The 26,818-nt window shown below is 44.7% G+C and overlaps 3 protein-coding genes across 4 annotated transcripts; all 3 read left to right on the top strand.

Moving 5' to 3' along the window:
• The first annotated feature begins 398 nt into the window (after nt 1-398).
• Nucleotides 399-10,067, top strand: phf6 (PHD finger protein 6). Its single transcript, XM_080502827.1, has 11 exons — nt 399-498; nt 3,903-4,057; nt 4,152-4,253; nt 5,383-5,516; nt 5,834-5,880; nt 7,028-7,191; nt 7,277-7,420; nt 7,508-7,612; nt 7,705-7,838; nt 8,983-9,112; nt 9,251-10,067. The coding sequence occupies exons 2-10, from the start codon at nt 3,926-3,928 to the stop codon at nt 9,110-9,112; spliced, it is 1,092 nt and encodes a 363-aa protein (XP_080358953.1). The 5' UTR covers nt 399-498; nt 3,903-3,925; the 3' UTR covers nt 9,251-10,067.
• A 963-nt stretch (nt 10,068-11,030) lies between these two features.
• Nucleotides 11,031-17,751, top strand: hprt1 (hypoxanthine phosphoribosyltransferase 1). Its single transcript, XM_080501967.1, has 9 exons — nt 11,031-11,217; nt 14,106-14,212; nt 14,502-14,685; nt 15,393-15,458; nt 15,790-15,807; nt 15,902-15,984; nt 16,093-16,139; nt 16,696-16,772; nt 16,905-17,751. The coding sequence occupies exons 1-9, from the start codon at nt 11,191-11,193 to the stop codon at nt 16,950-16,952; spliced, it is 657 nt and encodes a 218-aa protein (XP_080358093.1). The 5' UTR covers nt 11,031-11,190; the 3' UTR covers nt 16,953-17,751.
• A 1,774-nt stretch (nt 17,752-19,525) lies between these two features.
• pabir2 (PABIR family member 2) lies at nt 19,526-26,390 on the top strand. Of its 2 annotated transcripts, XR_013936755.1 has the most exons (11): nt 19,526-19,662; nt 19,805-19,883; nt 19,967-20,020; nt 20,297-20,340; nt 21,658-21,712; nt 22,010-22,111; nt 23,260-23,345; nt 23,438-23,502; nt 24,213-24,309; nt 24,801-25,103; nt 25,745-26,390. XR_013936755.1 is itself a non-coding variant. In XM_080501718.1 (10 exons), exons 1-10 carry the CDS (start codon nt 19,538-19,540, stop codon nt 24,937-24,939), a joined length of 846 nt encoding a protein of 281 aa, XP_080357844.1. In that variant the 5' UTR covers nt 19,526-19,537; the 3' UTR covers nt 24,940-25,384. The 2 variants fall into 2 exon arrangements, 1 of the variants encoding a protein (XP_080357844.1); XM_080501718.1 differs by lacking the exon at nt 25,745-26,390 and having other exon boundaries at nt 24,801-25,384.
• Nucleotides 26,391-26,818: the final 428 nt, after the last annotated feature.

Raw genomic sequence — 26,818 nt, 5'->3', positions numbered from 1 at the left:
GACCAAGATTTTAAGGGGTAGATATCGGGTCAAGACCATGAGCAAAGCGCCACAAGACCAGGACTTTATAGGGCCAGGATCCAGTCAAGACCAAGATCAAAACATTCCAGGACAATACTCTGGCTTTTATGGGCTGAGACCAACATGTTCCAAGTCTAAATTCTTAAGAGGCAGAAACCGGGTCAAGAGCAATACCTTGAAATTGTGGTCCGATAACACGACGTTAACATGTATCTTATCATGTTATTACGGCGTATTCTGTGTTAATTTTACGTGTTGGTTTTTTTTTTGTTGCGTGCAGCACTCGACTCTTATTGTGAAGAGCGCGCGGGGAGGCGGCGCGTTAGCGCAGCTAGCTTGATGCTAATGAGCAAAGCCCACGATCACTCGTGAAGGACGGAGAGAAATCCGCTCGCCGCCTGGGACACTTCCCCCCTCCCCGTTTTCCTTCCACCGTCCCCCTCCCCCTCCCCCCGAGACACGACCTCCCCAAGCAAGGTAAGCCGCAAGTGTACCGCGTCGGCCGGCGGCTCTCCGCGGGCTCTCCCCGGCCTGCTGGTGGTGGTGCCGGGGCCGTGCTTGCTGGCTGCAAGCGAGCCCAGCTCGCGCTCTCTTCTCTCGGGCTCGCGCTTCACGTATGGCGCTCTTTCGCTCCGAACGGTTCTCAAAGACCCGCGCCTGTCACGACCGTTCCCAGCAGTTAAAGGGAAATAATCTCGGGTAGGGGGGGTTTCTTCTCCCTTTTGCTTTTTTTGAGCTGAAAACACACCGACGCACACGCACATCTCCCCACGGCCGACGCGAGGGGAAGAAAAAAAAGGCCCCGAGGAGAATTATGGGGTTTTCTGGGGGCGTAGAGATGCTCCCGTGGAAGATTGTTCGTCAGTTTGTCGGGAGAAAGAGACACACACCCCCTTTAATTCAAAAAACTTTGGAGGGGCTGGATTTCACACACTTTTCTCTCGCCTCTCGCGTGTCGTTGGCGGAATTTCGCCCTGACACGAGGGTTGTGGAAGTGTGCGATATATATATAGCATGTATGTGTGTGCGGGTGCTTTTCCAAGAGGGCATCGTTGAAGCCGCTCGTGGTGAGCTTTTTTCCCGGGCTGCATTGTTGTGCGTCGCCCCGCTGAGCTCCGCCGCAGTCCCCAGCCTGGCCCTGCTGCTATCATGGCTGGAGAGGCTCCGTTGAAGGCGGAGCAGCGGGCTGCTCCTCGGGGTTGTTGTTGTTGTTGTTGTTGTTTAAATCTGCTTTGAACAATAAAACAAAAACAACAAAACAAACCCCCCTCTTTTAATCCTCATATTTAACAACATCTGCAGCACAACTCATCTCGTGTTACATTTCTATGAAATGATTCATGAATTTTTTTTTTTAACAGGTTCGATTCAAACGCAGATAAATAATAATAATAACAATAAGAAAAAGACGGGATTAACCAGTCTCCTGGTATTATGTTTATTCTAGCCAGTGATCAGTCAGCTTGCAGAGAGGTTGATGCATGAGAAACATGTTGCATCATTTCCAGTCAATCTGTGATTTAAAAAAAAGGCCTGGTTCATATCAGATATACACAAAATTTCGCTTTCTGTTCTAACAATAATAATTTCTTCCTCTTTTAAATGTGAATTAGAAATAATAGTCCAACGTCACCCATGAGACGTCTCTATAAAACTATACACACAAAATCCTGGTTATGTTGTCTACATGTGTTGGGTTTTTAGTTTTCGCAGGTCACAGAAATCATAGAAATTGTTCAGTAGTTTATTCGCAGACTTGGACTTTTCTGGGACGTTTTTTTTTTTTCACACTCCTTGCTTTATTTTGAAGTTTCTGGAGTCAATCTTTAGTTTCCTGCCGTTTTGTGGGGAAGTTTTCAGTGGCTCTCATCCAGAGAGTTTTATTCATTATTTCACAACGCTCACTTATTTCACTTTGGTTTGGAGGAGGGGGGGGGCTTTCTTAAAATCGTTAGTTCACTCTTTACCAACTGAATGGAAAACTCGCATCATTGACACGCATAGATTCATGTGATCACACATCGCCTTGCCACATTACTGGGTACACATCAACAATTGAGTGCAATCCAGTACAACTGCTGTTAACTTGTATCATGAAGTTTCTCACTTTAGCGTGTTCGACTAAAGCTTCTGTCATTATTTAAACCAGGGGTGTCAAACACGTTTTAGTTCAGAGGCCCCATTTCATCTTGACTGGGCTGCAACGGTAAAAAAAAAGTGCCTTAATAACTTTTAAATGTGAACTTTTTAACTTTGTTGACTCTGTGACGCAGAATAGACTTGATGAAATTTCAGTCCTCTTGCACTGTGGGTCCGAGAGGACTGAAATTTCATCTGTGCTGTATGTCATGCATATTAGCACACTTGACAATAAAGCTGACTTTGACTTTGACTTTGATGAAAATGTCTATTTTCCCTCAAAGCCATGCAATTTGGGGCCAAACGTGACTACAATCTCAACATAAAGCCAATTATTTCCTTGGTTGGAGCGTCTTGCGAGCCAGTTTTGCCTTTAAAACCCCTGATTTAAACCAACAGGGTCGTATTAATTCTGCCGTACTGTGTTACTTGGAGCTTCAGGTTGAGTCAGTGTGACAATTTACAGAAGCTTAACGTTGGCAGAGCACAAAAAGGAGTAGACCACTTTAGTTTCACATGGTTTAACATATCACTGCAACATCCTGTTATGTTAAATACTAAGCATCATTAACTATTTGAATATGCTATTCTATACTATATAATAAACCATGAAACATTAAAACCTTCAATCTTTGAAGTTTCGCCCAAAATTCCAAGCTTATCGACATGATACGATACATGGTGATCTATTATAAATTGACTTCTCTTGTCAATTTGGTAACTTATTTATAGCTTTTCCCCTTTTCGAAGCAGCTTTTACTCTTTGTTGGCGCATCAGGTCAACTGACTGATGGTTTCCTTCCAACAATCCGATCAAAGTGTGACACTGTTTAATCACAGCGCTCATAAAACAAACGGAAACAGGCACGCTGGGAGAAAGGTGCGAAAACAAGTGACGCATCGCTTCGTGTGACTGTTGCACTAAATGAGATGTGTCGACGTGATTTGAGAACCCGCCGATCGAAACGGAGTGGAAAATATAGTCCATTTAGATACACCTAAAAGCTATAAAGTATATGCGATATCGAGTGAGTCCTTTAAAAAAAAAAAAGGCTTTTAAAATTCCCTTTAGGTTGAAACGTTTAAGGATTTTAAGGCGTGACGTATAATAGGATAAATGTAAAACACACGATATTGGTGATGTTCCCATGCACTGTGGATCCATCCTCGCCATGATAAATGAAACTATTTCTGTAATATATGTGAAAAACAGCCATACCCGCCAATCTAGTCCAACTTGTCCTGTTAAAAAAAAATAAAAATCAACAAGATATATATAGTTTATGTTTGTTCTAGCTCTTGATAATGCTGCAAGGTGCTTTTATTGCTTGTATCAGTTCAACTGAATGTGTTTTTAATACTTATGAGAATAAAACATGTGACATTATCTCTTCAAAAGGAGAATTTATTCCGATGGAATCCGAACGTACACGTGAGCGTCGTCGTTGCACAAGGCTTTTCCTTCATTCACTCCTCGCCGACTCCAATCAGAGTGTCACTGACATCAAATTAGGAAAGTCAGCTTGAGGTTTGAAGCAGGTCGGAGGGAGTTTTTGCAGCAGTGTGGGGGGAGAGGGGAAAAAAATGCATGAGAATAGCTTTGGTGATGTGGGGAAAGTCCTCGACTGTTTCTAAGAACGGCTTATGATCGTATCATTTTATTCAAAGTGTCTCCTGGCCGCGTGAAGTCAGGCCCGCGTCGCTCACTTCCCTGTTCGGCGCTGCCGTTGGTTTACCGCCAGGCTCTTCTCGGTGCTTCTCGGCCATGTCGGGACAGAGGAAAGGGGCTGCGGCTCGCCTGCCGAAATGTGCCTTCTGCAGAACCAACCGGGACAAGGAGTGCGGGCAGCTGCTGCTGTCTGACAGCCAGAAGGTGGCAGCCCATCACAAGTGCATGGTGAGGACACACACACACACACACACACATCCAGAACAGTGTGTGGGCCATCACAGAGAAGTCTTCATTCTCCTCCTCCGAATGCGTCCCGCAGCTTTTCTCTTCGGCCCTGGTCACGTCACCCTCGGACAACGAGAACATCGGAGGCTTTTCCGTCGAGGACGTCAAGAAGGAGATCAAGAGGGGGAATAAGCTGGTGGGTACCGTTTTAAAATAATACCGTTTTAAAATTTCAACGTCCCGCCTTCCTCCCGCAGTCCAATCACCTACACGTTTGGTTTTGTCATGACTGTTTTAAAGATTGCAGTGTCATTAAGATACTGAACACAAGCCTGTTGCAGTCAGTCGTTCCCGTTAAAAGCAGTTAAAAGTAGCGCTGTCAAAAACAACGCATTGATTTTAAAACGTTTGACTCTTCAAAAAAAAAAAAAAAAATGTAATGCAATTAGCGCAGTTTTGTTGAAGTCGGCAGAACTGAAAGGCATTTCGACACTTTTATAAAGTGGAATTTAACGCCACAGGAGTCATTCTGCCAAGTGTGTGTCTAACATGTAACTCATGAGTTTTATTTGTCAATATAAGAAAGATGTCTGTTTATTTATTTATTTGAATATATAAGCTAAAAAATAATCTTTTGAATTATACTTTCTGTGTGTTGAGTCCACATTCATCCCATAAATAAGCATGTATTAAAAACTTCAGTCTTATGTAAATAAAAAAAAGAAATGTATTTAATTGCGGTTAATTATGACTTTTTTTTTAATCAATTGACAGCATCAAAAAAAGTTGTGGTTTATGTTAAACCTTGTTTCCACCTGAATTTAAGGCTTCTGTGTGAAAGCAGAAGGAATCAGATGGTTCATTGTGGGTTGAAACATTTTGGGTCATAAGAGTCAAACACTAAAACATTAGATCTTCTAACAGGCAGCGTTTTATTTCAATTTACATTAAATGCACATTTCGGTGCGATAATGTGTTTTTTTTCCTAATTGATTCTTTATGCTTCCATTATAAATCATGGTTTTCCATGTCTTTAGAATGGATTATTTATGTACTGTCGCCACTGCTATGCATTTAATTCAGTTACCCATATACTTTTATTCATTTAGCATATTTATCACGGAACACTGTCCCCTCAAACACTTAAAAGAAAACAACAATCAAGTCAGAATCTGCAACTTACAATGAATTCAAGCAGTGAGTTATTAACAGGCGCCTCTTGACTGATTAGCCTTTAGTTTTTCCCTTTCCTTTTAGTTAAATTTTTACTTTCATGGCATCCGCACGCCTGCTTCCCTGACCCTCCTCGGCTGTGTTTTCTCCAGATGTGCTCCTCGTGCCACCGGCCGGGCGCCACCATCGGCTGCGACGTGAAGACGTGCCGGCGGACGTACCACTACTACTGTGCTGTGAAGGACAAAGCTCAAATCAAAGAGAATCCATCGCAGGGGATTTACCTGTGAGTCTCTTCACTGTCGCTCTCTCCTGCACACCAGCGTACTATAATCACAATCATTTATTGCATTTATTTGTGGAAGGAAATATCAAAACCGATAAGGTAAAAAGATAATTGATTAAATGTAGGATTGCGGTGCTGGTTTTTTGCACTAAAACAAAAGGAAAGGTCTGGGTGACACCGTGGCCACCCACAGAGCAATCAATTAACCCCTAATACTTCAATCTGACACATTTCTTTTCATGGAAGGGAGGAAAAACATGTTCAGTTAAAGTGATTCTTGTTTTTGTCTTTTTTCTTTTTTTTCTGTTTAATTGCAGTGTTTACTGTCGCAAACACCGGGATGCTTCTCAGGATGGCATTCAAGGTAAAGTCCCTTTAAAACATCTGTTCTGCCGCTCCGCTCCGCGGATGATCGGGTGTGCAGCTGTTCTCGCTTTCAGTCTGAACGCAGATTCAAGACACGTCGAAAACATTCAAAGGCATCTCACTATTTACCGACACACAAGGTCACATTGAGTGGACGTTAATCTCTTAAGTACATCTTAAAGTGTGTATGTATGTATATATATATATATATATATCTGTATCTATGAGAACCCGTACAAAACTCGATTTGTGCTCGCCACTCTTCCCACTCCCATGAAGTCCAGCCACACTGGTTTTAAAATAACAAAGTCAGCATTTTATTTGGCTTCAGAACAGAAATGTGCCCAAAACAACAAACAAAAAAATGCTCTCGGCCCCAAAACTTGCCATTCCAAGGAAACAAAAAGACAATTTTGCCAGGATAAAATTTTCTTCATAAACAGGAAAAAAAATACGGCAATGCCAAATAAAAGGGCTTCTCACTCCGACAAAAACTGCTTCTAGTGAGGGACTGTTGTTTAGAACGACTTACCTTTGTGTCAGAGATTTTCTCTTCTCTGAGGGCATTTTGAAACTGACCTCCCCTAATTAGCTCAGCACAGAATTCTTAACGGTGTGATCGCTATATAATAAACTTATAGGTAAATATAAATGAGATACTGCATTGCGCAACTCATATACTGTTGTCTTCCACATTCTGGCATTTTAAAAGCGTGTTTGTTCCCCCATCATGTATTCTGAAGCATTATATCATGCCCTGCATGAAAAACCAGCATGAAAGTGGGCAAAGTATAAAAATTTACATTTTATCAAACGCAGGTGAAATAATAAAAAAAAAAGACAAAAATAGCCAAGGACTGTTGAAAAGTTGCTGTTCTTCAGTGAAAACCAATAAATGGCCCCTCAAATGCAACACAAGCACACTTGAGTTTCTGAGCAGGATCGCTGAAGCACAAACGTCACAGCTTCACACACACCTGCTTTACATTAATCGTCCACTTGATGGCGCAGTAGAGCAAAACGCAGCGACTCAATCGAGCTTCAGCCCATGTTTCAACCCTCGGTGTTTCATGAGGCGTCATCTCACAGTTGGATTAGTGTGCGTGACGCTCTTGCACGTGACTAAAGTCTGATTGGTTGTTCAGACGAGGAGGTGGGCGTGGCGGACGACTCGGACTCGTCGCCTCCGCAGAGCCGGGGCCGGGGCAGGATCGAGAAGGCGAGGGCCAAGGCCGGATCTCGCGGCCACTCGGAGGAGACGCGCTCCACCACCTCCTCGCAGGCGGCGGACGAGGAGAGCTCCTCCCACGTAAGGCCGCCTCGCCAAATCACCCGCCGCCCGCCACGGCGGAAAGTCGCCCCGCTTTCAATGAACTGAATGTTGTTGTGCCCAGCGGGATAGGTCGCCTCTCCGGGCCAGCCCGGCGGACGGCGGGCAGCGCTGCGGCTTCTGCCACGCCGGGGACGAAGAGAACGAAACGAGAGGCATGCTCCACTCGGACAACTCCAAAAAAGTGGCGGCGCACTACAAGTGCATGGTGAGACGGCTTCAACGTTATCGCCTTCTTTCTCTCAACGTGTACTTCCAATGTCACCGACCGTCTTCGGATTTCTCGTTGTCGCAGCTTTTTTCCTCGGGGACGGTACAGCTGACCACGACGTCGCGGGCCGAGTTCGGGAACTTTGACGTGAAAACGGTCATACAGGAAATCAAGAGGGGCAAAAGAATGGTGGGCAGAACGAAGCGGCAGCGTTGGAACGCTTGCAGGAAAAAACTGAACCGAATCTCTCTCTCTCTCTTTGCCTTTGGCGGTCCGTACAGAAATGCACTCTGTGCACTCAGCTGGGCGCCACCATCGGGTGTGAGATCAAGGCGTGTGTGAAGACCTACCACTATCACTGCGGCCTGCAGGACAAAGCCAAGTACATCGAGAACATGGCGCGGGGCATCTACAAGTGAGTTCATGCCACTCGCTCCCATTTCATTTCGTACCTTCAGATATGAATCGTCTCAGGTTTGGGGACGTCATGGCTGTAAGCCAATACTTCTATGATTCATGAGGTTATTCACCTTCCATCCACCGTTTTCAATTTTTGAGGGTTCTAGTTTCTAGGGGGGGGGGTTTAAGGGGACTGCGTCCGTTCGAAGTGTCAACCCACAAACCGTGTACCGTATTTTCTGCCCTATAAGGCGCACCGGGTTATAAGGCGCACCTACATTGATTGACATAATTTACAACTTCATTCATATATAAGGCGCACCGCCCTATAAGGCGCATGGAACAGACCAGTGGACAGCAACATTTATAGCTCAAAGCCATCAAGTTACATTTTCCATTGCCTCTAACACCCAGAGAGGTGCACACGCTTTATTTTGATAGTCCTACCTGCAGCCTATGCCAGTACCAGACTACACACAAAACCTTCTTCACTACTGGTTGACAACTTACAACTACCGGTAATAATAATAATAATAATAAACTAAACTACATGAACTAAGCAACAAAAACACAACACAACACAATTATTACCGACACCACAAACCAAATATAACCCCCAATAATTGCATTTAAAACACCACAAACAGCTGCAATGAATTATGGGAGTTTCTATCGGCTGCACTGAGGAGCTCAGGTTGAATTCGTCGCTGCAAGGCATGATGTCCCATCATGCCTTGCAGCGACAAATTCATGTTTTGTGTTGTTGGAGGTTATTGTGGCTCGTTGTTGGGCTTTGTGTTGTGTTGATTGTGTTTATGTGTTTTTGTTCCCCAGTTTAGGGAGTAATTATTTCATCTAGTTTATTTTGGTTTGTTAGAACGTTGGTGTGCAACCATGAGTGATTAAGGTGTTGTGCGGAGTCTCGTCCGCACTGAAGATCCGGTTGCAAAGTTAGAGTTGTCAAAATAAAAGCTTCTAGTTGTTCAGCTGTCAAATAGCAGCCTGGAGTAGAACAATCGTCCATATATAAGGCGCACCGGGCTATAAGGTGCACTGGCAGCTTTTCAGAAAATTTGAGGTATTTAGGTGCGCCTTATAGGGCGGAAAATACGGTACTTAACTGTCCCCACCGTGTGTCTTTTCTTCCGTCACCCCTTGAGGTTATATTGTAAGAACCACAGTGGGAACGAGGAGCGGGACGAGGAGGACGAGGAGCGGGAGAATCGCAGCAGGGAGCGGGCAGCAAACGACCACGGGGGAACGGCGTCCACACAAGTCAACGGCAACTAGGTTTGTTGTTCGACGCGTCCAGTCTTTTTGGACGTCGATCCTTGTTTCTCTCTCTCTCGCTCTCTCTCTCTCTCTCTCGCCCAAAGCACTTGCGTCTTACACGACCACACCGACGGTCTGTTCTTGTTCTCCGCACAGGTCCGGCCCGATCGGCGAGACGCGGAGGTAAAAGTGAAGGTCGTACGTGGAAGAGATATTTTTTTATACCCAGACCCAAGCCGACTCACAGAATCACGGTCTCCACACGAACACGAGTTGTTTTTTTTCTTCCAGTAAATCAATATCGGACTCGATATCCCAGCGTGCGCTGGACTTCTCCTACGACGCCCCGTTTTTGAGCCTCTCACAGACTGGCGGTCACTGGACACATACAAAAAAACCCGCCATGGCTCCGCCTCCCCCACGGTTTGCTTTGCAGCCCCCCCCAGAATACACGTCAACCGGAGCAGCCGGTCCGACACTCTCGATTGTCGCTCACCGCCTGCGTCCCACACAGATTCCCCCCCGCAGCCGCTGACCGTCGAACCGTCATCCTCCGCCTCCTCCCTTAGCGCCCTCCGGACTCACTTTTAAGAGGGGTCTCTTTGTTACTAGTCTTTATTGTGCAGTTTGATTACCTTGTTTCTGTAATCATGTCTTAAGAAGAAGAAAAAAACAAACCTCTTTTCATGTTAGCATTTCTTTCCTGATATGTAATATTTTGCTACGGTGTTCTCATGAGTACATTTTGAATATCTGGAATTCAGACAGTCACAATTACAAGTTTTGCCAGCATGCACTTGGAACCTCCCACTGTTTTTAAAGGTGGTGTTTTATTTGTTTTGTTTTTAGCATATAAAGGGTAAAGTAGAGCCCTTTAGAGGAGTTGGCCTGACTTTATTTGATGTACTGTTACTTGTATCTCTACAAATGTACCCATGAATGATTGGAATAGAACATATTTTATTTTACACTTCACCGTGTGGACCGAGTCTTTCTTCTAAAGGAGTGTCGGCCAGGAGAAGGACACTCCAAGAGTGAGGAATGTCACACCATTCAGCTCTGTATGTTTACAGGTACGCGAGCTACTGATAAAGTTAAACCGGATGGGCGTCAATGGCAGAATGTTGGCAATGTGGCAGAAAGTTTTCTCACAGATGGGAGAATAAGAGTGAAAGTTGGGGTGGAAATCTCAAAAGATTTTACAGTGGAAAATGGCACACCACAAGGCAGTGTGATCAGCCCAGTATTATTTAACATAATGATGAATTATATGTTTGCAAAAGTGGAATTGAATCAACCCTGTATGCAGATGATGGTGGCCCATGAGTATGATTTCCCCCTTAGATAATGCCTGAAGTAAAAGTGGATTTAAATGTTTGCAGTATGAAGAATGAATAGACTAAGTGAAGTGGGTGAGAGAACAAGCGAATACCGAACAGTTTACTATGATTAGCTCAAAATATTTACAGATGGATCCAAGAATACAAAGGCGTGTGTGGGAGCGATACCAAAAACATACCAATGTTTGGAGTATACATGTGAAAACACCTATCGGATCACTTGTCAGTCTTCACAGCACAAATGGCTGCAGCAATCAGTGGGTGGAGGAGGTCAGACCAGATAGGGTGGTGGTGTGCACGCACTCACTTGCTATGTTAGAAAGCCTAGAATCAAAACATGTTTCAGAAAGAAAAAGGCTGCAAGGGGGAGTCAGAGCAGCACAACGGTCCTGGAGCCGGGCTGACGTTATTGGAACAGAATGGGGAAAAGGAAAAGTGTATAATGTCAGGAAGGCATTGTTCCACTTTCTGAGAGAAACTCGTTTAACAGGCAGAATATGAAGGCGGGTATGTGACGCTACACACTCATGTACGGTAGGTGGCGGTGTGCACCTGAAAGCTGTTTGCAACCCGCCAATAAACGAAATAAGAAGAAGAAGCAGAAGAAGGGCGGACTCCTCCGGCAGCAGCGAGGCTCCGTTCCGCCTCCATGTGAACCCTGTCATAAGGGTGAAAAGTCCGCGAACGCAGCCTGAGGATACGGCAGTGTCAGGTCCGCCTGAACGCCACACGAGGGATACATCTGAGAAAACGGACATGGCGACGTCCAGCTCCTGTGTGGTGGTAAGTTCCCCCCTTCCTCCTCCTCCCCCCCTCCTCCCTTCGAGAAGGTGGTCGGACGTTACCCCCGCGTGCCAGCTGGAATAACAACCGGACTGAAACATGGAGGGTTCTCTCCAGGTAGCGGCAGGGAGGTTGTACAGTTTTTTTTTTTTTCCTTCCCTTTTTTAATATATTTTTTGGTTTATTATGACACGACGGTATCGCGTCCACGCGGCGTGGCCTGCTGCCGTTTCACACGGACACGCGCCGCTCTCCACGTTTTGGCCTAAAGTCACGCACGCGATGCCGTTAGACGGTCCCTCGGGGGCCGAGGCGACGGTTTGTGCACCGCCGCGAGCTTGTGTACGTTAGTGACACACTGGGACAGGTTTGCGGAGGGTGACTGCAGAGCACTGACGTGACGATACCCCCCTGGTCTCGTGTACACAGGAAAGATCCGGGGGTTTCCGGTGAGGAGATTGACATGTTGTCCCTGAGCTCTTGGTATTCTCCCACAGTTGGGGGAAAAAAAAAAAAGACTGGCATCCTCCAAATTGCTGTTATTGGCTTCAGCTCCACAGAAAAGGATACAGCTTTGTATGATGGAGGGTGAACGTCTTTATTAGATTGTTATCTTGCTCTTATCGGCGGTGGCCTCCAGGTTAGAAGCTTGTGTAAGGTCATGGCCAGGTTCAAACTCCACTTGGTCCCTGAACGTCACCTGCTGCTGGATTGCAGCAGACCACCTTTCCGATCATTAAAGATTATTACATTTATGTCTCTGAGTTTTTGCATTTCATGAATACAGCACCATGCATAATTTGTGGCAGGTAAATAAAGCAAACCTTTATTGCAAAGTAAACGTGTAAGCTTTGTCAACTTCATTTTGAAAGTGTCTGAAAGCTTATGTGGCAAGACAGAGTAGTTAAAGATGCTTCATTACGAATGACAAAAGGCAACCTTTCCTATTATTGGTCCTATGGACTCTGATGGAAATGATCCTGATCTGGAGAATTTATGTGGCTCTATTAGTGTCAGTGATTGCGTGTGAATGAAATGTTAGCATCTGCTATTTCCTTTAACACATAACATGTCAATAATGTAAGTGATCAACAGGTTTAGATCTGAAAATAGACGGGATATAAAGAGCGCACAACAGTGTTACACCTGGTGTGTTTCTTAAAGATGTGAACAACAAGTTTCATAACAACAATAGGCTTTACTTCACAAACACCATCAATGCAGTAACCTGATTTGAGATTGTCCTCAGTGACATTCTCTCAGCTTATGTCAGGTTTATTGTGTTATTAAAAAGCAAGTTCACAGCTCAGGCTTCAAGTCTTCACTGAAGATTAAAAAGTCTCCAGAGCTCCACCCTCTTTTTTCTTTTCTTTTTTTTTTTTGTCCACGAAGGAAATTCAAACACGCTGTACCTGGTTTGGTTGATTGTACAGAGCCTTCTGCATGTCACTTACTTCTCACTTAATACTTGTGTCAAGTTTTGTGCTCACGTTCGTTTTACTTATGATTTGGATTTCAAAAGCCACGCTAACAATCAGCAACGTTTACCATTACAGCTGTACATCAGATGGACTGTATAACTTGTCTCCGCATAAATAATCGTCTCCAATTTACCTTCAAACAAAGGAGATATTGTTAAAATCTGCAATACGTTTTTCAGTTCGTACCAGGCAGAGAGTCAAATAGGGTGGGCAGCCTGGAACGTAAATTAGATTTTGAGCAATTAACTGTCGAGCTGCGATGCAGAGCTGAGAGCACCATTTTGTGTTTCCTGTCTACTACAACTGTCTTTGGTGAGAGTCGAGGCAATCTGAACTAAAACTCTAGTATTCTCAAGCAAATCACGCGGCTCCGCAGAGATTTCCATACAAATCTTTAAGTCCCACTTTATCTTTTGTAGGGGTTTCCGTCAGATCAGATCAGGTCAGCTCATGCTCTCTGCGTCGTACACCAGGTTCCCACACTGGAACAAGTAAATGAGCGATGCTTTGATTTTCCAAGTCCCACTTTGATTGTGATGAAGTGCGGCGGGCCGCCTGGCGACACACATCACGAAACCCGAACAAAACTGCTGTGAAGACACTTCTCGGGTTGCTCAACTCGCCAGTGGCCTTAAAGTGTGCATCCATCATTCCTCTGGCCTCAAACTGACTTTATAATTTTTTTGGGGGGCGGTTGCAGATCCACCCTAATGTACTTTCTGAATAACAGACGGCTTCCCTTTCAGTAACGGTGGGAAATAATCTCTCAGTCCATGTTTGTTATTGTGCGGACATCTGTCATGTCTGAGTCATTACTTATTAACTGAAAAGCTTCAGTTGCAACAGACGTCACATTAACGGGCTTTTTTCTTTTTACCACATTCACTGTGAAGAGGGGCACGTACTTCAGATATGAATTGTCGGTACGAGTCCTGTGCCTCACATTGTTCGCACTTCACCTCGGGCCCCGCAGAGCCGTCACATGACGCCAGTCATGTCGGTTTCTGCGGTTTGCCGTTTGAATTCAGCAGGAAATTAGATTTTGCAGCTCATCAAGTATTACTGACGGCAGGACTCGGCTTGATATGCAAACTCTGGAGGGACAACATGTTGCTGTCTGAACGTAAAGCTTTGCCTTAAAGAAATAAAGCATTTACTGTAGTTTAAAAAGGAAATCACATTAGTGTTCGCAGACACATCGTGGTATCGCGTGGAGATTTCACAAGCTGTTACTGTGAATTAGTCTTTAGATTACAAGAGACTAGGGACAGTAGGGGCACTCCTCTGACCTCATCCACTTTACCTCGAACTGCACTGTGTCAGATGAAGGCCTCGTGCCCCTTGTAGTGTAACATCCTCCCAAAGTGTCTTTCTTTTAACAACAAAAAAACCTCTTCTGTATTCCAGATTAGCGATGAGGAGCAGGGTTATGACCTGGACCTCTTCTGCATACCGAAGCACTACGCGGCCGACCTGGAGAGGGTCTACATCCCACACGGCCTCATCCAGGACAGGTGGGTCCTCCACAAACCTCTCCCGCCACGGATCAGACTGCACTCGCCACGTTTGCTTTCTCCTAAATTTAGTGGAAAATATTAAAGTTTCATCTGATGATCACAAAGTGCTCACTTTTATTCCGGGTCGCTGTTCCTGTTTAACCAATCTCCTGGTTTGACTGCTGACACAAGCAGGAAAGAACGAAAGAGGAACGTTTGCTGACAGTGGCTAAAAACAAACTGAGCTGACTGTCCTCTCTCTCTCTCTCTCTCTGTCTCTGTCTCTGTCTCCCTCTCTCTCTCTCAGGACAGAGAGGCTGGCCAGGGAGATCATGAAGGAAATGGGTGGACACCACATTGTGGCGCTGTGTGTCCTCAAAGGGGGCTACAAGTTCTTTGCGGACCTGCTGGACTACATCAAGGCCCTGAACAGGAACAGTGACCGCTCCATCCCCATGACCGTGGACTTCATCCGCCTCAAGAGCTACTGCGTAATCCACTGCCCTCGCTTTCATATCCCATGTGTTGATGCGAGTCACAGATTATCCTAAAGCTGTGCGGTCCCAGGTTTTTTCCCTTTGGTCTTGATTATCAAACAGTGGTAGTCGGACCATCAGATTTATGAGCTCCCTCTGGTGGTATGTGGAGAAAACACAGTTTTCCATAATGATATCATGTCTGATCCTTTCCATGAGTCACACTAATAATTATATTTCCTATAATTGATGGATTAGGGTTCTTGTTATTGTTAATAACAGATAAAGAGACACCTTGTCATTATAAGTCTCAGTAGCTGTTGTAATACAGCTACTTTGTACAATGTGGCTGAAGTTTGAGGCCCACAGCTGCGATTCTAAAAATGACACTCGAAAGCTGCACTTAGCTGTTAGTCTAATGTGCTGCTTTGGGCACCAGAAACTATTTTGCACTGACCTTTAATTCCCATAATCGCTGCGTGGTGCACAAAAGAAATTTAGGGTTGATAATATTTGTTTACTTGGTATTGACGGCGCTTGCAAGTCACAATTCAACAAATGGAAACACATGGTTTTTCTGAAACATGTCATTTGCTTTCATGTAATCTGCAATTGATATCTGTGGGAAAAAAAACGTTTTGTCACTTCCTGAACTCTGGGCATGTTCTAATGTGACATGTGGGTTTTTTTTCCAATAATTAATTTGTATATTCTCTTCACAGAACGACCAGTCGACGGGTGAAATCAAGGTCATCGGTGGAGACGACCTGTCCACCCTGACGGGCAAGGTGAGACCCGAGGGCTGGGGGGGGGACTCTGTGGCCTTGTCTCAGTTGACCTCAGTTGACCTCAGTTACAAGTTCTGTTGGTAAACAAAAGGCCTGTTCTCAGTGAAAAGAGTGAAACTTATGACCATTTCTCAAATACCATGAGTTTTTAACCTCACACAAACTATTTGATTTGTACATGTATTGTACATTTTTAACGCATCTACCATGTTTCTCTCGGTGCAGTTTTCGGTTATTGGCTGCAGTGCAATGAAGAGGCTCCAGATGTGTTGTTTGCTGTACATTCACATTGATGTTCATTTAATTTGCTCTGCTTCTCTTTTTCCCACAGAACGTCTTAATTGTGGAGGTTTGTAACACTTCTTTCTCCTTCGTGAACGTCGGCAGCTTTCACCGACCAGACCATGAACATGACTATTGTGTCTCTCTCGCTGTGTTTGAAGGACATTATTGACACGGGGAAGACGATGAAGACATTGTTGCAACTCCTCAAACAGTACAATCCCAAAATGGTTAAAGTAGCAAGGTAATGAATGGATCAACTCCACTGCTGAAGGAACGAACGTTTCCTTTGTGTGTGTTTATAGATAAAGCTATCAAGCATATTGATCATTGATCTGGTTTCTATCCTCAGTTTGCTGGTGAAAAGGACACCGAGAAGTGTTGGCTACCGACCCGACTGTGAGTTTCATCCACCGCCCTTTGTTTCCTTGTTATTTGACCGAGCTCCGTATCCAGCATGTGTGTGAACCCAAAACACACACAGACACGCTCCAGTAACTGTGTGTTTTGAGGACAAGCTGGAGTAGAACCTATAAACATCAACACATGAAAAGCAGACTTTCAAAAACCTGCAGTAGAAATGGTCGATAAAACTAATAGAAAAGAAGAATAACTGCAGGGAAAAAAATGAAAGTAGTAAGAATAATGGACTTAGGAGGACATAAGACATCAAAGTTAAGCGGCTACATAAAATAATACAAACACACAATCAACAGTTTGATTAAACGCTTATATAAACAAGGTGTGTCGTTTGTCTTGTGTGTTTGTTCTTGGTGGCACAGTGGAGCAGTGGTTTGCATCTGAAACCAGTCCAATTGTGCTTGGGCCTCCTGTGTGCGGATGTGGATGATGTGTGTGGCCCAAATGACTTATCGTAAAACAAATTGAAGGTCACGAACGTACTTTTTCTTTTTTCTTTCTTCTTCTTTCTTCTCCCCTTCGTGTCTCTTTGCAGTTGTAGGATTCGAGGTTCCGGATAAGTTTGTGGTGGGATACGCTCTCGACTACAACGAGTACTTCAGAGATCTAAATGTAAGGATGTGACATTGTCACATTACTTAAGAGAAGCTCCTATTTTGTGTCTTTTGGCGTTTGCTGTTATGTCAATGTAAACAAACAATGCAAGTCAGTTCTCAGTGCTGACCGATGTTTTGTCTGTTCCAGCACATCTGTGTCATTAGTGAAACGGGGAAGGAGAAGTACAAGGCATGAAGAGAGTCTCTGGAGCACGTTGCAAAGACTGGTCGCATTATTTTTCCTTTTTGCCGATCATTTTTCTCTTTTGTCACTTGGAAGATGTGTCGACAAAAGAAAGCTCAGCCTGCTCAGGGTTCCTAAAGGAAACTCTGTAGGAGGGACAGTCCTGCATTTCCTGTTTAGTTAGAGCACACACACACACACACACACACGCACACACAATCAACTCCCGAAGACTGATTGCTTCAGAGAGAAAACAGCATGGAGTCTGGCTCCGCTTGTAATTATTATGATTTTTTTTTTTTTTGAATGCCCTCCCACACTGATGTCTTTGTTATATATTTTTAAGCAATTGAGTAATTTATTCAGAGCGATGCTGCTATCTTCAAGCCCAAAATCTGCTAATTGTACTATCATATAATTGCATTTTTGATACTTGCTTTTATTGTAATTACACTTCTGGTAAATAGACTTTCTTCCAGTCTGGATGTATATTCAGGAACAAAACTTTAACTTTACTACAGTCCTGTGTGAAAAGATATTCCTCGAACGCATTGCAGAGAAAAAGCAACCCAAATATGTTCCTCATTGAACTCACAAGTGTGCTGAAGATGAAAAAATCTTGTTTTAAAGAGCCCCCCCCTAAAAAAGAAAAGATGGTGATCCTTCAAGATGGACTTCACAAGTCTTGACAGCTCAAAGCTTTACAATCACTGCACATATAATGTAACTGGTCGCTTTTTCTTTTCCTCCCCAGAGTTTGCGTATATTCAGTCATCACTGTAATTCTGAACACCAGCCATTAAATGTTCTCACCTCTCCTTTGTGACTGATGTTTTTAATCATAACTATTGCACTCAGTTCAACAGAGTTACAGGGATTTCTCCCCACATGTCATTGGAAATACTGACAAATGTATTGATCAAATTTGTTGTGTGGTTTTACACTGACACACAAAACTGGAGCATTATTCTGCCTTGAAGCTCTAAACAAAGATGAGACGAAAAATAAAAAGCAAGTAGACATGGTATGTTTAACAAGTAGCCGCATGATAACTGTTTTTGTATCATAGGATATAATAGGATTTAAAATGGAATAGGACTCAGAAAGCAAAGTGTGACTTTAGTCCTTGATTAATTGATGATTTTTGACCTGTAAATAACAATTGACACCTAAATAAAGGGATTCGTTTTTTGAAAATGCTTTGAATAGAGTCCCCCACAATTTATTCAGGCATTTATACAAAGCTTGATGAAACTAAAGCGGCCGAGTAAACGTACCAATCTGGATCCGTAAGTTATATACAGCTGTTGTGAATCATAGGTAACAAAAAGGATAAGTTGTGTGCTTGCTTGTTTGAAACATCTGCTTTGTATTTATATAATTTGTGGTTTTTGCACATTAAGTCTTTTATTATACTCACAAGTCACAACCACTAATATTGAGAGTGACATTAGATAATTTAGTTTTGATTTTCAAATGCATGCTCGTGTAAAGTCCAGATAATTTGATCATTTTGGCCTGCGAAAGCCGATGGGATTGTGATAACGTTCGGATTGGATCATCGGGAGTTTTTGTGATCATCATTGAGGTGAGGCGGTGGATCCCGCGGACGCGGGGGACGCGCGGCGCGCCGCCGGAGCACGCCGAGAGACGCAGCGCTCTCATTGGCTCGCCGCGCGAAGCTGGAAGGGGCGTGGAGTTCCACCGCTTTCGGAGGAGCGATAGCCATAGCGATAAACTCCGCTCCATTCGCGGCGGCGGCGGCGGCACTTGAGCACGGGGGGAAATACGATGGAGGTGTAGGGAGAAGGGCGACGCTTCCAGCGGATACGGTCGAGATTGTGCCCGGGGTTGCCACCCTGACGGACGGAGCCGTTTTAACGGTCGCCCGGCCTCCCTCCCTCTCTCTGGGCATTGTCGCTATATATGCTAGCCTAGCCAGTTAGCTCGCGAGGCTACAGCAACATTAGCTTACAGCGGAGCGAAAAGCTTCTTCACAGCTGCGTCGTCCTTTCTTTTTTTCTTTTTTCTTTTGCAAAGTCCCGAGTTTTAGTGAACCGGCCCGGCTCCCCGTCTTTAACCCCCCCGCTTAACATGCTGCGGTAGTGTCGCTGCGTCCCCGGCGCGTCGCTCTCGCTCTCGCTCTACCGCCCTGCAGAAGCAGACTCACGGGTCAGTAGCTAAACACTCACCGGGGGGCTTTGTGCGGTATGTAGCCATGGCATGCTAATCACCCATCAGCAGAGTTGGTGAGTGCTCGCACCGCCGCAGGACAAGATCATGTAGTTTATCCGTGGAGGATTGCAAAGTGGTGAACGTGGTGCGATCGAGCCCCGGGACTGTGGTTCAGGGCCTCGAAGGCTCCGGAGGGTGTTATTGACGCTGTGTGAGCTAGTCCGAACAGATCTCTCACACACACACACACACACACACACACACTTCTGCAGAAAAAAAAAAAAAAAAAAAAAGTATGTAAAGCGAGCAAACTTATTGGCAAGTCAATAATGTAACGCTATCGAGCTTTTGGGGCCTTTTTTTTTTTTTTTTTTTTTTTTTTTAAGTTCATGACTTGGCGGCAGGCCAGCGTCATCAACAGCATGAGCAACTCCGGAGTAATGCAGCAAGAAAAGATGGAGCTGGATCTGGAGATCCCTTCTTCATTAGTTCAGAGCGACGGACACCTGAGGAGATCCAACAGTGCGCCCATGATAAATGGCTTAAGGTTCTACAACATGACAGTTTACTTTTACTTGCAAAGTCTCATTGATTGTCCTCGTCCCACACCCATTGGAGTGACTGTGCTGCATGGGGTCGGCGTGTGTAAAAAGACACATGACGTAGAGTGTGCGGATGTATCGTTGCAGTGATAACTCCCAGGTGTTCCAGAGAGAGGTCCTACGCAGCCGCAGGAACAGCACTACAGTGGTCAACAGGCCCAACATGGTGAGGTTACTTTCTCACGGTGTGTCGCCTGTCGATCGCCTCGCATTGAATCTGCAACTTTTGCACAAATCTCCCTCCTGCAGGTCCCTTCGTCGCCGATCCGTGTCCCCAGCACCAGATTGCATCAGATCAAGCAGGTAAGGAACAATAGCGATTGGTGTAAATGTTGAGTGTTGGTTGTGAGCATGTCAGACCACTGCCCCCCCCCCCCCTCTCTCTCGAGCCATGGGGAGCGGCGGTGCCTTGAGAAAACATGCGAGAGCAGCAGTTCGGGGAGTTCACAGGGCCAACGATCTTCCAGTGTTGATCAATTGGTAGTATCGGACTCCCACAGATGAAGCCGTCACTGTGCTGGACGAAAGGTGAAGAACGGCTGGAGTGAAACCGCATTTCCCACCTTTGTGTTGTTGCAGGAAGAGGGCGTCGACGTGATGAACAGAGAGACTGCCCACGAACGGTGAGCGACACACGCATGCATACCATTTCAATGTTCATTTCCCCCCAATTTGAGCTGGGAAGCTTTCATTTAGTCAAGTTACCCATAGACTAAAGTGTTTCAGGGTTTTTGTTTCTCAGCTTATAACACTTGCATCATAACAATATATCACAAGATTCATACTGTGCTTCATTTTCAAGGTCCCATATTTTGCCGAATGTACTTTCTAATGGTTTTCTAACTACTGGGTTTCCCCATAGCTTTTGTATAAGGCTCCAGATTGGAAGAAACTCTTGTCATCTCCTTCATTTGCTCCGCTTTTTATGTGTTTGTGTTCTCGTACAGACAAATCAGAGATGTTCTCTTTATGACATTGCCTGGGGAAATAACCACGCCCTCTTGGTAGTGGAGACTCACTTTCATCCTCTCACATAGGAGATAAAAAAACCAACTTGCAAAGATGACTTACTTTGAGGCACTTTTCCATGACAGTTCTATCACTACTGGCCCCGTGTCGGTTTCGGTTGTTTTCCATAACATTATAGTGCCACCTCAAGTATTCAGAACTTTCCCCATTGTGCCAAAAAGTAACTGATGAAACTGTATCCTCTGCTGCGGCGGTGGAGTTACAACTCGGCTCAAATTATTAATATGACAAAATGTGGATTGTTGCAATCCTGCTATATTGTCAAAAGGTGTGTTTCACTGTCCGGTGTTTCGATTTAACTGGTCCCCCTCTTAACTAGTGACCGACTTCTACCACCAGCTGTTCGTAGCAGCTGATGTTACAATAAGACAAACAAACGGTACAGTAGTTTAAGCTTTAATGGAAGTGAGGTTAAACGACGATCACCAGGCGAACTACGTGTTTCGGTCGTTTCTTTTTTTGTTTGTTTTTTTTACATATATTGTGACACGGGAAGATGGAAGCCGGTCACCAGTTAACAGGGGAAATGGTTGGTTTGAAACACCGGTGGTATCGAAGACCTCTCGATACTCATAGCGGGTCGCTCCGTCTTGCTCCCACTGAATCCTCTGATTGGATAAAAATGGTGGGTCAAAATCTTACATAATCAGCTGCACATTTGTCCCAAAAAAAATGGAGGAACGCAAGGCCCAAATAAGATATATTCTCCAATAATTGACGACTGGTGACCCCAGTAATTGTATGAAAATGCTTCTATAGGTTTAGAGTGCGTTCACACTACTGATGTTAAATAGTTAAAAAAAAAATTAAGGTTAAATTGACAAAACATGTGTGGTGTTCAGATTTTTGGAACTGAATCTGTTACAGTGTAGAAAATAACTCCCATGTTTTCTTTTTGTTTCCGCCTGCAGGGAGGTTCAGACTGCCATGCAGATGAGCCAGTCCTGGGAGGAGAGCCTCAGTCTGGTAAGCAGTGGTTTTCCATCCCGCTCTCTCTCTTTCTCTTTCTCTCTCTCTCTCTCGGTGCATGTTTTGGCCTCAGGGCCTTCCCTGGCCCCTCTTAACTCAGTGGAGTGGACCGACACAAACATGCTAGACGAACAGTGAAACACTGGGGGGTTAACAGGGCCACCAGCCTCTCAAGGTCAGGCTGAGTCGGTAGTATAATACTCCCACAATTTCCCCTCCGTGTTTGGATGGCGTTCGCCTTTCCGGCCCTGCAGCTCCCCCCCAACTTTGCGTGTGACGCCGTCTCCTCCTCAGAGCGACAACGACCTGGAGAAGTCGGCGTCTTCGTCTCCGAAGAGGATCGACTTCGTCCCTGTGTCGCCCGCTCCGTCGCCGACCAGAGGGATCGGGAAGAAGGTGAGTCGCGTCTAGCACCATCACACTTTCCACCCTCGCCTTCCAGCTCTTGTTTATTTGTTTGTGTTGGATCAGTCGTGGGAACTGTTGGGGGGAAAAACAACATCGAACAGTTATTTCTGTGAACATGTCGTACTGCCGGCGGCCATCTTGAAAAGGAGGAGGTTCTTTTTGTCCCTCCACTTCACTTTACACAAAGATCTGCAACTTTGTATGACCCGTAGAGCCTTTTATGCCACTTTCTTCCATTAAACATCTATGATAAACTTGAAATAACATTTGATCCTGTAGTTGCACCTTAAATTCTGAAGGATCTTTTAAAGCGGTAGAATAAAAGTCACACACATTCTTTTCTTCTCTTCCCTCCATGTTGTTGTTGCTGCTCTTCACTGTAACCTCATTAGTCGCTAAGTAACCAGATGATGGTGTTAGTTAACCCATTTCTATGGCTCGTGCAAACCACATACCTCCAAATTGCACCAATTAAGTTGAATGAATAGAAGTATTTGTAGGAGCTTTCAGGAAGGGATTTGTTAGTGGCACATGAGCAAGAAATCTGTTGGCGCTTTAGGTCAATTTCATGTTCGCAGTTTGCTGGAGCTTCAAATTTAAAAAAAATAAAACGACAAAAAAAACCGTTTATTTTGGTGTTTATTCTGGATCTCATCTGTGTTTTGTGTTTTGAGGTACACTTTGAAAAAGGATTATGAAGAGAAGTATCCCAACAATTGATTGAATAAAAAAAGTAGCCTTGGAACTTAAATAATACTACAAGTTGTAGATTATATTGCACAATCTGGTGGAAAAAGTGCAAAAACAAATCTTACATCAAGCCTTCCTCCAGTGGATTCACTTCTTATGAGTATTTAATCAACTAAATCACGTGGGGTCATAACAACTTGTCTGCTCCGTAACAAACCAAACCACCTGAGAATGTGGAGCGTTCAGTGGATGCAGTGGCGACAAAGCAGGGACCCATCCAAGATGGCCGACACTGCCGACTCCAGCTGTCAATATAAAACGGCATATGACGAGTATCGAGCCCACACTTTGATCACCATCGTCCCGAAGGCTCAGAGACTAAACTTGTGTGTGAATAACTTCATATCTTGGTAATAATCTTCTTTATTATTCTGTGTTCTGAGCAGCAGTGTTTCTCTCCTTCACTACAAATCCTGGTGAGCAGTAACGGTCTGACGCCCAGCCCCATACCCAGCCCCACACGACGCTTCAGGTGACGACCACCAGGACTTAACATCTTCCTCAGAAGAGAGGTTTGCCGCAGCCGCGCAGCTCCATTTGCTCACCGTTTGTGTTTTTCTTCAGCCGGCGAAGTCAAAGCCCAATCAACTGCATCAGAGCGAGCATCCTCGGCCCAATAAAACGCAAAGGTGAGCTACTACTCAGACTTGGGTACATTATTCATCCTGTTATTGAAGTGATAACAAGCAGCGTGTAAGTCGTGGTTTGACAGATGTTGTTTTTAAATGGGACACGTCGCAGGAAATGTGTGTCCTGGTGATTAGTTGGTGGCGTCAGCCTGGATTTTCTTTCCCTCAGACATCAAACGGCTTCATTTGTTTTTAAATTATTCCGGAGGGTCATTCCCATACAGTCACCTGTGTGTAAAACTCCCAGAATTTAACAGATGTTGACCCGTTTAACCGCCAATAAATAAAACATACTCGGCAAACTCATGTTTCTTTGTCGTATGACGATGGACAAAAATCCCTCTCACTACCAAAGAGACCATTTGTGACTTAAAGCTACTGATTCATTGAAATGTGTCACATTTTTAATTGAATGCTATAATTATGTTTTGTTTCTTACAACTGAAATGAGACTTGTCACTCACGTGTGTGTTCCGCCTGCTCGTCCCATAATGCATCACTCTTCTGGGTCAGGTTTTTGCTGATCGCATCCAGCATGTTCATCTTGAACATCAGGCTTTCTGTGTTTTTTGGGGTTTTTTTTGCTGAATATTTGTGAATGTTGGACCCCATAGATCCCACCTTCTCAGTCCTACTTCCGAGAAAATAGCTGGTTGTATTGAGGCTTACGAGGTGATTAGATCTTCGTTAACGCTGCTCTGGTTCTGCAGGTGAGATGGAAACAGAGAGTCAGCCCAAGAGGCTGTTCCAGGGCACCACCACCATGCTCTCCTCCGACGTCTCCGCCCTGTCGGATCTCAGCTCCTGGTGAGAAAATGATCCGACGCAGCCACAAGCAACAGGAGTTTTGTTCCATTTAGTCGCTGGAAATGAAAACTAAAAAAGGCTGGTCGTCTAGATGAATTGTTCAGTGTAATATTGGCTAAAACTGCATTTGGGAATTTCCTCCTCTCCTCAAAAAGGAAAAACTGTAACAGAAAATTCCTCTGACGGATGAGGAATAATTTAAATTCCAGTTTAAACTAGGTAGCTTATTATGGAAGTATTTCACAACTTGTCCAGTATCGTAAAAGTACAGCAGGTAAAGAGTTATGACAACTGGTTATACCTCATATCTTAAATTGATCTAACTAATAACCACTTGTGACCTGAAGACTGCAAGTTTCCAGGTAAATTAAATGAAATAAACAGTCGCGCATTTAACCAAAAACTTGGTTTGAGAGCTGTCCAAGCTGTGGCCACAGTTTAGCTCCACCCCCGCTGACCTCCTCCTCCTCTTCTTCTCCTCCCGTATGCAGCCACTCCCCGGACTTGCTGGATGGCAGCCTCAGCAGCGTGGGCTCCTCCACCGACTCCCCCGGCAAAATGGAGGGCGTGTCCCCGTCTTCATCCAGCAACTCGCCCTACGCCTCCCTGCAGGATTTGTCCCAGAAGTGACGAGCGCGGATGAGCACACACACACACACACACACTGAAAAGACGATCCTACTCTGACTCTTAGTGGAGCTTCCCGCGTTTTGCTTTCTGCACGGCTGCGAGGAGCTGAGGAAGAGGAGGAGGAGGAGGAGGAAGAAGAAGAAGCCCCTGGCGAGGTGGAGCCGGTGAGACTGCCTGACCGCACTGCGAGCGCCGGCTGCTATAGCGGAGGACGTTTGATGGCGCCGACTCAGTGTTTTCTACGTGGTCGTCCGAGCAGTTTCAGAAAGGCCTTCCTTTGTACACAGTCTGCAGCTTTTTTTTTTTTTTCTTTTGTAAGAGAAGATTTAACTTATTGTTTCCCTGCTTTGTTTGTAGCTATGTACAGATTCCTCCGCATCATGGCCGCGGGTTTGAATGTTGGCACAGGTCTCCCCAACAGCTTCCTTTCTCAAAGGAACGTTAAACCACTTCTGGGGGAGGGGGGGGGGGGGGGACGTGTCGGAGGAGTGTCCCCGACCGTCTTGAGTGACCTGTGGCGTTTTTTTTTCTTCTTCTCTCCCGACTGACCTGCCGCTAACGGTTCTCCCCTCCACATCCTGTGTTCGTGTCAGGGTGACTCTTGTAGATACGAGAAAGAAATGGAAATATTTTCTTGTTCTTCTCCCGGCAAAGTGTTCTTATTTATGGAGATGTTTTATTATGAGGCCGAATGGTGACACCCCCCCCCTCCCCCCCCCCCCCCATCTGTGTCGTCACTCGCGCCAAATTGAACTTCCTGCTGATGCACTCGGCGAAGATTTTTCTTTTCTTTTTCCCCCCGCAGAACGGCGTGGCGGCGTTAATGCTGTGGTGACATGTTATTCAGGGCTCGTTTGCACAGGAAGTGCAGTCCTGTGGTGTTTCAGCCTGTGTGAGTCTAAAAGGAGTAAAAGTTTTTTTTTTTTTTTTTTTCATCTCCCCCGGTGGAAACCTTTCGTGTGGAGGTGACGCCTGCACTGTGATATTTGCACCGACGTTTGCTTCCAGTCTCCATGACTGCGCCGTCTGTGTAAAGTAATAACTTCCGAGCCCCCACCCCCTCCCCCTCCCTCCCGCCATTGAAGGCTCTGCAGCCTTCAATGTTTCTGTACAAAAAATGAGAAAAAAGATTGTAAAGCATTTTATGGACGTGTGCCCTTTTAATTTAAAGAAAAGTGAGGTTGCAGTTCTTTTGCTTGAATGTCTTTTCCTTTATACAAAGAAGAAAATGAGATATGCAGTCAGCTCTTCCTGCTGTCAATGAGATGTTTTTATCAGTTTTTTTTTTTTTTTTTTTTTTGTTCCTTCCTCAGTTCACAGTGTTACGACATGAAGCTACACTGTGTGTATGTATGCGTGTGTGAGAGAGAGATGGAAAGGCTGTAATCTGCTAAACTGGCTAACACTCGCCCATGCTTGTGTCTTTTGTGATTGCCATTGTAGCAGATGTCGGGAATAAATAAATTATTTCATTATGAACTTTTGTGTGGCTCGGTTTGAATTTGACAAGGATTCATTTAATAAGGTTATAGTGACAGATTTTTTTATTGAGATAAAAATCTGCAAATAACAGAAGAAATCTTGATGAATGTTTCCTGCTGCAGGAGATCAAAGTGGGAAAAATACTAAAAATACAATGCTGCCAGTAAAGATGAAGTGTCGACTATAAAAACTACATTTGGTGAATGAAGGGAACGATTTTCAAGAAGGAAGTTAGTGTTGATGAGGACAATGAAAATAGACATCTATACTAACAATTATGACAAAGAAATATTTCTGAAGGCCAAATATTTATGACACTATCAAACTTCAGAATATAATTCTGAGTGAAGGTAGTTGGGTCATGTTTTGCGCTCCACACCCTCCTGATCGCTCTCGA

This window comes from Blennius ocellaris (assembly GCF_963422515.1).
Source record: "Blennius ocellaris genome assembly, chromosome: 9".
Lineage (NCBI taxonomy): Eukaryota > Metazoa > Chordata > Actinopteri > Blenniiformes > Blenniidae > Blennius > Blennius ocellaris.
The sequence above is the reverse complement of the archived record's forward strand: the minus strand, read 5'-3'. Positions and strand labels throughout refer to the sequence as shown.